At 40.7% G+C, this 10,743-nt stretch overlaps 1 protein-coding gene across 10 annotated transcripts in view; it reads left to right on the top strand.

Moving 5' to 3' along the window:
- Positions 1 to 353: 353 nt before the first annotated feature.
- Positions 354 to 10,743, top strand: part of KDM4C (lysine demethylase 4C) — a 197,169-nt gene continuing 186,779 nt past the window's right edge. For 2 of the 10 annotated variants that reach the window (XR_013391167.1, XM_077921536.1), the window contains exons 1-3: positions 354 to 719; positions 8,528 to 8,598; positions 10,077 to 10,238. Coding sequence is in view for 9 of the 10 variants with exons in the window: in XM_077921536.1 (XP_077777662.1) it covers positions 10,095 to 10,238 (144 nt within the window). In the remaining variant the exon portion in view is untranslated. Of the gene's footprint in view, positions 720 to 856; positions 947 to 5,706; positions 6,999 to 8,527; positions 8,599 to 10,076; positions 10,239 to 10,743 lie in introns of those variants that run through there. The other 8 variants (XM_077921534.1, XM_077921535.1, XM_077921529.1 and 5 more) reach the window with 8 other exon arrangements.

Below are 10,743 nucleotides of genomic sequence, written 5' to 3'. Positions count from 1 at the left end.
GAGGAAACCATCGCGGGGGGGGGGATCTCTGAGGTGGGAGAGGGAAACAACAACGACGACGACGACGTCGTGCGCCCAGCATAGAGCCGCCAACTCTTGTTGTGGGGGAAACACACCCACCCCACGTGGCGACCCCACGACGTCCACCACCACTGGCTTTCCCTTCCGCACTCCACCCCTCTCCCACCCCCGCCTAATTCCCCGCCTCATCCTCCTCAAGTCGCGAGTCTCCTTCGGTCACGTGGCCTCCGAGGCAGGAAACCCCGCCGCCGCCGCGTTCTGGCGTCACGTGACGCCACAGCGTTTGCTCGCGGCGGACGAGAAAGAGCAGAAGAAGAAAAAAAAAGTGGGTGGGAAGGTGTGGGAGGAGGAGGAAGCCCTTCGCCGACAGAGGTGCGCGTGCGCGGCCCGTAGCTGTCATTCCGCGTACATTAGAACAACAAGTCCCCACCAAAACGAGGAAAAAGGGGAGGGGAGGGGAGGGGAGGGGGGGGGACGAGCGCGAGCCAGCGCGCGCGCGCGCAAAGAGTTGCCGCCGCGGTCGGAAGCTTTCCGAGGAAGTGCGGTGAGGTCTTAGCAGCAGCAGCAGCAGCAGCAGCAGGAGGGCTCCTCGCTTCCAACCCCCCTCCCTTCCCTCTCCCGCGCTGTTAACCCCCTCGTGCCCGGCGAACCAAGGCGAGGCGAGGCGGCGTCGGCGCCTGAGGCGGAGGAGGGAAAAGGTATATCCGGGCATGGCGGGTGGTGGTGGATAGGAGGGACGGGGAGGGGTTTGCCGTGCGTCTCGTGAGGGGAGTAACAGGTGGAGAGAGGGGCGGAGGGCGGGGGGGGGGGTCTCCGGAGGATGGGCTGCCGGGGGTGGGGCCCTGGGAGGAAGAAGGTGTCTCCGGAGGCCCTGAGGGAAGGAGGCTTTGCTGTGGCAGCTGAGCGCCTTGAGGGGCAGGGAAAGGTGGGCAGCGCAGCGCCGAGGGCCGGTGTTGTGAGGGGGGGAAATATTTGGGGGTTGGGTGGAGGTCGCCGTGGGGCCTGGCAGGAGGGTGGGCCGGGGGGGCCTCTGAGGGAAAGGTGCTGCTCCAGGCAGTGGGGCGAATGGCTGGCCCCACTGCCTGGAGCAGGGGGTTGGACTCGATGGCCCTTGTGGTCTATTCCAACTCTATGATTCTATGGCCAAGAGGGCGACGACGGGCCCTTCTTCCATGGCCAAAGTTGGCTCTGGCAGGGTTGAGGCGCTTGGTGTCCCTGTGGATGGGGGAGGAAAAATAAGAATAAAAATAACACCGAACAAAATGCTGGGAAATGCCCGCTTGGGTAGGAAGGGACAGCAGCAAACAGCAGGTTTCGTTTCCTTGGGACTTGAGAGTCTATGGCCGCCACACACAGGAAAGCCAACCCTTTTGAGGTGCAGCTGGCTCTTTCGCCCTGGGTTTCAGTTTAAAAGAAAAACAACAACAACAAAAAGAAACATATCACGGTGTTTACTTTTAGATTGCATTCCTGGAATAATGAAAGTACTGAGTCATCTATAGGCTTCCTCCAAGGGTCATGTGTAAGCTGCCAGAACTGGGTGACCACAGCTGTTGTTACACTTGACTTTGCAAGAAGTTTCCAGATGTGTCTCTCATGCGAAATGTTTGCGGGTTCCTTATTGGTTTTGAAATGTTTGGTGTTGTAAAATCTCGTACTGTAATTCTCAGAAACTGAGAAATGTAAAAAACCTTAAAAAACCCCCCACCTTTTGTTCCCCACTCCTTGCTTGAAAGTTATCATACGCTAAACTAGTAGCAAGGCATCTCCTGTGTAGCTGTATCAGAGTATGATAATTGATTGTTATCTAGTGATGTCCCCCAACAGTAGCTGAAGCTCATGTTGTGTAACCAGAATGTGGTCTGTTGCTATATTATTGAAACAGCAGTCATGGCATAATCAACATAAACCGCATAATGGCTAACCATTGAACTTTCAGTGAGCCTTTTTAGTTTGTGAATGTACAAAGTTTTGTACATTATAATCCACAATATTTGATGCCACAATCTATTAAACTTAAAAGTGTCACGAGACTTGTTTGTTAGGACATTTCCAAACTCTCTTTATACACGTTGTCACCTGACTGATGCAAATAATCCCTTGTCCAGGTGTATTCTCAGTTCTCAAGATGCAGTCCTTTGCTTCTGCAGAATTGTGTAGCTCCACCCCTATTCCACCCATTCCTGGACTGCAATTTAATAGTCTGAGAACTCTCCCACTCAAAACAGTGGAGTGCATATAAGACCGACAAAAGTAAAAAACTCCAGCAAAAGTTTTTGTTTAAAAAAAACTTCCGTTAATATAGATATATATATTTATATGTTTCTTTGGAGCTTGCATTTTCCAAAAAATATGCTAAACTCAAATTTTAAAGAAAATTGTGAGCAAACTGCTACATTTTTCTCTTCCTCTGCAATTCTAGTTCCCGTGTATTGTATCATGCTATCATGCGACTGGCAGGTGCCAAGAATGAAATCTAGATGCAGTTTTATCAGTAAGAAGGCTGAGGCAGTCACCTTAGGTAGCTTATTTTTGGTGCCATTAAGGGTGGCAGAATGAGAGGGAGACAAATCTGTTCCTCGGGCACAATTCACTCTACAAGTCTTGATGAAATGGAGAAAGGTGTGCAGCAGTATGTTCATGAGTGCGCTTGGGAGTGTTGTTTGGATCTTCTGCCTCAGGCATGGGTCAGCCCTGATAAAATCCAGGTTCAACCCTTCAGATAATGTACAAGCTCAGTCAGAAACAGTGTTTCTACTTATTTATGAAAATTGAGCTGGTGTGAATTGAGCATCACTCTCTTTCTGCAGGGTGAGGGTTTTGGTGTATTGCTTTTTACAAGGACGAAGGCAATGTGTTTTCCTTTTGCTAATCCATCCACCGGTGGGCCCCTGGGAGTGGTGAAATGCTCTTTCTTTGCTTGCTTTATGTGGGTCATGTAGATCTGAAACCTTGCATATGAAGTCACAGTTATGCCAGTCAATGTCTCTATTATCATTCTGTTACCTAAATGTTTTAGAAAATAGTATTATTTTAGAAGCATGGGGCACATTTGCAAGGGAAAGAATTGCAGATATTGTCAAATGTAACAAAGCAATGTCTGAAATACACAACAAATTCCAAGCTGACTTCTCTTTGAGTGGGTTCTTTATCATCCTTTCTCTAATCAATGTAGTAATGGTGTCTATTATTGTGAGAGTTGCTAATGCTTTTAAAGTACTGTGTTTGAATTTTTAAAATGTGAATATTTGATCAGAGCAGTAACTTTTTAAAGGAATGTGGTCAGTAAAATTGTAAAAATTAAACTTTAAAATCTTTTTGAGGTACCCAAGGGACTGTTGTATAAACTTGAAATTTGGAGCTGGAATAAATTGGAGGTCAAAATTTCCCACGTCTTGACTGAGGATTTACTAAACAGAGAGCCCCATTTATGAATTCCCATATGGGAACTTGTGTGTGAGAGTTTGCACTCAGATGTATTTTTAGCATTATTTCTAAAATGTCATATACATATACAGGTTTTGGTTCTTTGTCTGAGCTGTGTGATGATGCACATGTGTCTTAATAAGTGCATTGTAGAAACAGGTGGATTTTGGGCAGGGTGACTGGTTCTGCTGCACTGGGTGCCAAGCCTACGGGGCACCACAGGATTTTACAACTTTGACGTAGTTAATTGAGCTAAAGAGAAGGCAAAAGGTGGTGTGGGGGATTTTTGCCTCTCACAGAGCACCTCTGAAATTTGAAAGACTAAAGTCTGACCCTGGTAGAATTGTAATAAATTAACCTGAGATTCTTAAAATTCTATTTTAAATGTGCTGTTATTTCTAGTAAGTAATAATCACAACACTTTTATTAGAATTTTCACTTTTCTTCTGTGTTTTGCTTTTCTGGCATGCCAGTGAGGCACCTGGTAGGAATAATCAGGATGCATTTTACACTTGTATTTTACAAACTGCTGATGTAAATAAAGAAATGCTTATAGAGTACCTCAGGGACATTAGTTAAATTGGGAATGAATGAAGTGTCCTAGCCTTTCATTCATGAGAAATAAAGGCAACAAAAGAGCTTTCAAAGCAGCTACTGTTTATAAAAAAGTAGCAAATGAACTTTGTATTATTGAAGTGGAGATACATTTGTTGCTGAAGTTGAAATGCCTTCTCTGAGCACAATAATTATAAACAAGTAGTTGGAGATGTACATACATACATCATTTTATTTGTATGCAGCCTTTCTTTATTTAAAACCATGCTCAAGGCACCTTGCAACATGAAAAAATACATAGTTACAAATATAACAAAAGTAGTTGTAAACAATAAATAACACATCAAGAAGTACACAACCAAATTTATTCCACATAAATGATAATAAGATCTAAAAATAAAGATACCAAAATTAATATCAATAACAGCAACAAACCCCAACTATACCCCAACCCAATATGACCTGCACCATGGTGCAATTTTCAGGCTTATAATCTGAATTCTTCTCAAAGACTGCTTTGCAACTTCTGCAGCTTAGTCCCAAATGGGACATATTGCTCTGTGATAGAGGGCTGGCCCCCATTACCATGTAAACTACATGGCTTCTTTTCAGTGTTGGTCATATTCTAACAGACCTATTGAAATTAATATACATTATTAACTTAGTGGGTCTACTCTGACTATAACTTGGTTGGATACAATCACGTGTCCAAGGCCCCTCTGTCATCAGAACCAATGATCTCTTCTTGCACCAGTGGAATATTGCTTGTCTGTGTACAGCATGATATGCATATATGTGTTCATTTTTGTGTGTGTGTACTCTAGATCAGTGTTTCCCAACCTTGGGCCTCCAGCTGTTTTTGAACTACAATTCCCATCATCCCTGACCACTGGTCTTGCTAGCTAGGGATGATGGGAGTTGTAGTCCAAAAACAGCTGGAGGCCCAAGGTTGGGAAACACTGCTCTAGATCTAATTCTGTTTTTCTTTTTTTACTTGCATCTGTACAAATTCAGTCATATGGGATTGATTGCACTGTCTCAGTTTATAAGCAGCTTCTGTCATTTTTCCTGCTGAAAAATGCAAAGCTTGATGTGCAAACCTGTAGATCAAATGGTTTAAGTCACAGCTAGGGAACTGTAGGCTTTCCTGATATTGTTTGACTCGACTCCACCTTCCATCAGCACCAGCCAGCATGGCCAGTGATCCACATTAATAGAAGCTGTAGTCCAGTATCTGGAGATCCAGAGTTCCCTTATATCAGACATAGGCAAACTCGGCCCTCCATATGTTTTGAAGCTACAATTCCCAGCATCCCTGACCACTGGTCCTGTTAGCTAGGGATCATGGGAGTTGTAGGCCAAAAACATCTGGAGGGCTGAGTTTGCCTATGCCTGCCCTATACGTGCTTTAAATTCTTTATACACAGGACTTTTAGTGGTTAAGAGCGGTAGATTCGTAATCTGGTGAACTGGGTTCATGACTCCACTCCTCCACATGCAGCTGCTGGGTGATCTTGGGCCAGTCACACTTCTCTGAAGTCTCTCAGCCCCACTCCCCTCACAGAGTGTTTGTTGTGGGGGAGGAAGGGAAAGGAGATTGTTAGCTGCTTTGAGACTCCTTAGGGTAGTGATAAAGCGGGATATCAAATCCAAACTCTTCTTCTTCCAATCCAATATTTATTTATTAAAAAAATAATCCTCCTTTTTCCCCTTCCAAAGGAGGTGTTCAAAGTAGCTAACAAAATATAGAAGCAACCACAAAAATAACAACCCCATACTAACACAGCTAAATATCAAGTCTTTTACCAAAAACTGTATATAAAAAGGGGGAACCCGGAGAGCTAGAGCTTGCAGTTGATTAGTTTAAACAGCATCAGAATCAGAGACTTGTTTAAAAAGAAAAATTTTCAGATGCCAGCAGCATCTTGATAAAGAAGGAGTTGATTTCGTCTCTTGGAGCAGGGAATTTCACATATGGGGGGCATTGCCACATAACAAGCCCACTGCAGGGGATGGGCCTTGAAGTGGCTGATCCCAAGTAGTTTAGACCTTAAAAGATAATAATCAACACCTTGAATTATACTTGGAAAGAAACCAGCAGCCAATGCAGCTGTAAGACTAAAATGGTTGCATGGTCCTAACACTCGGCCCAGTCAAGATTTTACTGGCAGCATTCTTCAGTGATTTTAATTTCCAAGTGGTTTTCAGGGACAGGCCCACCTACAGCATGTTACAGTGTTCCAATCAAGATGTAACTAAAGCATTTAGCACCATGGATAAGGTTAATACTTGCTTTATTTCCCACAGTTTAATTTATTCCATTGGCAGTACAGCTCAGTGATCCTAATGTTTAGAATATGTTTTTCACAAATAGAGGACATTTTTCACTTGTCAAAACATTTTTGTTCATTCTGTTAGGCTGCAGTGTGCCAGGGCATATTACAGTATGCTAAATGCATTATGCAATATATGTTCAGGCAACTGTCAATCTGCTGTCAAATCAGTGAAACTTAAGTTTTTGTCTCATTTTTTGTGTGCTATGAAAATGAAAGTTAGCTTGTGGTAGTTTATAACTTGACAGCTTTGTTGCAAAGGTTTGTGCTCAACAAAAGGTGATGCTCTTGCCTTCCCTTGTTCAAAAGAAAGTCACAGCTGGCATAATCTAATTTGGACACGTGAGATTTCACTAAATGTAGCTGAGTTGGAGCCCATTTTTCTTTGTTATGAGATGGAGAAGTAGTATGTAACATTATATTCTGCTTTGCCTAGATTGAAACTAGAGCATGTAATTAAACATAGTGTATGGCATATGCTTTTTGGTTTGTTAAACCTAAGTGGCTATTATATTTATCTAGCCAGGCATTTATACTGGAGGGCGTGTGGCTTGCTATTCTTTCTGACAAGTTATTTTAAGTTTGGTACAGCTAGCTTTTGCCACCAGTTCAATCTCCTGCAAATTGGGAAATAATTGCATCTAACCCTGAGATGGGCAACAGGTAACTTCCTCCCATTTTTTAAGTCTGAGTTTGAACTGGGGTGATAACTACCTATAAATATATGTTTGCATATTTGGTGGGTAGAGCTGATTGTTCTGCTGTATCTATGCAGGGTGGATAAAAATCAAAGATTTTAAAATAAATTAAAAAAATTAGGAATTTTTTATTTTAATCAGATTTTTAAAATAAAATGCTTTTGGAGGAAAAGTCTTTCTAAAGATAGTTTTCTATTTAAGTTACATTATAGTCCAAAGGCTATTAATCAGGAAATAAGGATTTGTTTTAAGTTTTTCATGTGTGCTAAAACTCAGTCTATTTTTTTTTTAATAAAAAAAAGTTTAACCACATCAGTTAACAAACATGGATACATATGCTATAATGTTACTGCTTTAGTTAAATAAATTGTTATTAAGGAAATGATTATTTTTCTCCTTCCAATAAAGTACAGCAGAAAAGGTGTCCAAATATAAACAGTTAACTTATTAAACCTCACAGTAATTTCATAATTATCTTTCTATGTATTTCTGATAGTATAACCAAATCGGTAATTTTTTATATACTGTAAATGTACAAACTACTCTGAAAATTTATTATTCCAAAAATGAAACCCTTCTCTGGTTGTAAATATTAAGATCATACCATCAGGAATGAGTCTTTATGTAAAAAAATTTTTTTAATCAAGTCTTACTAGTGATTTAAATCGCGATTTAAATAATGGTTTAAATCGATTTGATTTAAATAAAACCCACCCTGTATCTATGTATTTTGGCATGTTAACAAGAACATAAAAGGAAGGCTTGAAATGACTATGCTCTGGCAAGTTAAAAATACATTAAATTCATGAGCAGATGCTTGGTTATAAGAACGGAAGTTCAAATGTACTTCTTCCTTCTTTAGGAACTTAATTTTGCTGATGCAACAATGGGATTGTATGGAATAAGGTTGCAGAAGCCTCTCCATCCCTATAATGACTTTGGATTTAATAATAATGACTTTACTATCAAAAGACAGAGATACAGATAACATAAACATTACACGTTTTTGCAAACAGTGCCATTTCAGTCCTCTAACAGTCTTCCAGAGCAGCTTTGGCGGATGACGCTTCTGCCCTTTGCTACAGTTTTCTGTTGAGAAATATAGAACAAGGAAGACTTTTGCTACCTGCACATTAAAAGTCAAAATAAATTTATTCTAATCAGGAGCTTCCCCCCAATATTGTAACAGTGAAACTTCTGTCAGGTTTCAGCTGCATGATGTCTGTTGGAATAAGTTTAATTTGTTTTCATATTACAGCATCTTTTTACAAACACTACTGAGTTCTTAACACCAGTTTGCATTAGATATTTGTCTGGAGCTGCATGTTTCATCTGTCAGTTATATTCTGTTTGCTAAAAACTTTCAGTATAAAATAGTTATAAACTTAGATTGCATATTTTATTAAATTGATAAAAATGTATTGCTATGTTTGTAAATATATAAAGGTTTATTATTATACACTTGCATTAATACAAATTATCTCTCTCCTGCAGTCTCCTGGTACATAAGTGGACAGTGACCTGTTTGTTCCGGTTGATGTAGAAGACAGGTGTCAAATCAGCAGGTAAAAGCCAATGTTTAATCTGTTCACAGCCTCATACGCTTATTAGGAGTTTGTTAGAATGCCAAGTAATGTATTTTCTCCTAAGCTTTTCACTTTTGAACAGCAAATACATAAAAGGCTGCATATTTATTGTTGGACTCTTGTGCTCTGCTAAATCCTAAATTACTTAGCGGTATTTCATAAAGCAGGAGGTCATCCTATATGAGCAATGAATGATATTACTGCTAATGCTTTTTTAAAAAATGAGGAAGTTGCCTACATATGGTGGGATCTACATAAATCCCTATCCCCAGCACATGGGCAGAAACATGCCAGGGAATTGGAGTCTTGTGCAGTTTTCAGAACTTGCATTCCTTCATTCAGTGAAGGGCTGAATTGGGCATGAAGTTGCACAGAGGAATTTGCATTCCACATAATGGCCTGGTTTGCTAAATGCCTGTACACTGAAGACAGGGCCAGCCTATGGGTGTCTGTGGAAATAATTTATTATTTTGAGGAGGAGGGAAGTCTGCTACTTGTAACTACAGGATATTTATTTGAATATTTATTGTCTTCATATGACTGAACCCCATGCATCATTACGTAGTGCCAAAGGAAAGCAACAAGAGCCAGTGTGGTGTAGTGGTTAAGAGCGATAGGCTTGTAATCTGGGGGAACCGGGTTCGCGTCTCCGCTCCTCCACATGCAGCTGCTGGGTGACCTTGGGCCAGTCACACTTCTTTGAAGTCTCTCAGCCCCACTCACCTCACAGAGTGTTTGTTGTGGGGGAGGAAGGGAAAGGAGATTGTTAGCCGCTTTGAGACTCCTTTGGGTAGTGATAAAGCAGGATATCAAATCCAAACTCCTTTTCTTCTTCAATGAAAAACAATAATGGGCTGCGGCTGATGATGATGATGTATGGAATTAGGCATTTCAGAACTAAATTCTGCTTTATTTTTGCATTTAGCAATAATGGATAAGGCACTTGAAAGACGTACAGCTTCACTTTGTGCAGTTAACAATACTGTAGGACTCTAAACCAAATTAAAAACCCCTAAGGCTGACCTTTTACACAGAAACTGCCTGGGCTATGATAAATGCCAGACATAAGCACTGAAAGCAGCCAGACTGTTTTGCTAACACTTATCAGTCGATAACAAAGACGCATATAAGACAAAGTGGATCATCCTTTAAACAAAAACTAGAGTCTTTGAGGGTCTTGATTGAAACAATGAATAACGTCTTTTATAAATTTCTCCTTGGGATGTGTCTTCAACTTGAGTTGTGTTCCCAACATTGTTTCCTGTCCATTTTTGTTCCTAACCTTGTCTTCATAACCACATATTTGTATTATGCACAAGCAATCAATGCAGGAGAAAAGAGGCACAACATGATCAGCAGTTGGATGCAGTTGCATTGATATAATGTATAAAGCATTTACAATTTTTTTTTTACTCAAATACACTGCTGCATGACTAACAGTGTTTGTGTTTTACCAGGCGTAAATCTGAGCAGCCATGGCTGCTCAATCCTTGGACCCTCCTCCAAACCCAAGCTGTAAAATCATGACTTTTCGGCCTACAATGGATGAGTTCAGGGACTTTAATAAGTACTTGGCTTACATGGAATCAAAAGGTGCTCATCGTGCTGGACTGGCAAAGGTAAATCCTTTAAAATTCTGTGTAGAGCAAGGAACCACCAATTTTAATACGTACACTCCGTATAAAGTTCTCATAAAGATTATACATATCATTATAAAGATCTATCAGATAGCTAGATAATACTAACACACAAATGACTTAACAACCAATATATCAAATGTCACAATGCGAATGAAGTATAGCTGGGGGGGGGGGAAATACTGCCAAATATCAGAAAAATGTTGCATGGGTTTGGCTTTACCAATGACTGCCTGAAAAGGTTACACAACAATGTATATAAAATTCTGTATTTGTTGGGGACAAAGTTGGTACTCATATTCTATTACTACAATTTATAAGCTACTCACTGATACATCCTGCAGTAAAAGAATAATGAATGAATAGCTATTGTTTTTTGTTTTTTAATTTATTTACAAATTTTCCCAAGACGTTTTTATCTGATGGTAATTTTCCTCCAAAGCCAAGTGCTTTTTCAGTTTTGTTTCTTTTAGTATGTCTTTTTCTA

Source organism: Podarcis muralis, chromosome 17 (assembly GCF_964188315.1).
Source record: "Podarcis muralis chromosome 17, rPodMur119.hap1.1, whole genome shotgun sequence".
Lineage (NCBI taxonomy): Eukaryota > Metazoa > Chordata > Lepidosauria > Squamata > Lacertidae > Podarcis > Podarcis muralis.
Note: the sequence above shows the minus strand (reverse complement) of the source record. Positions and strands in the feature narration are given on the sequence as shown.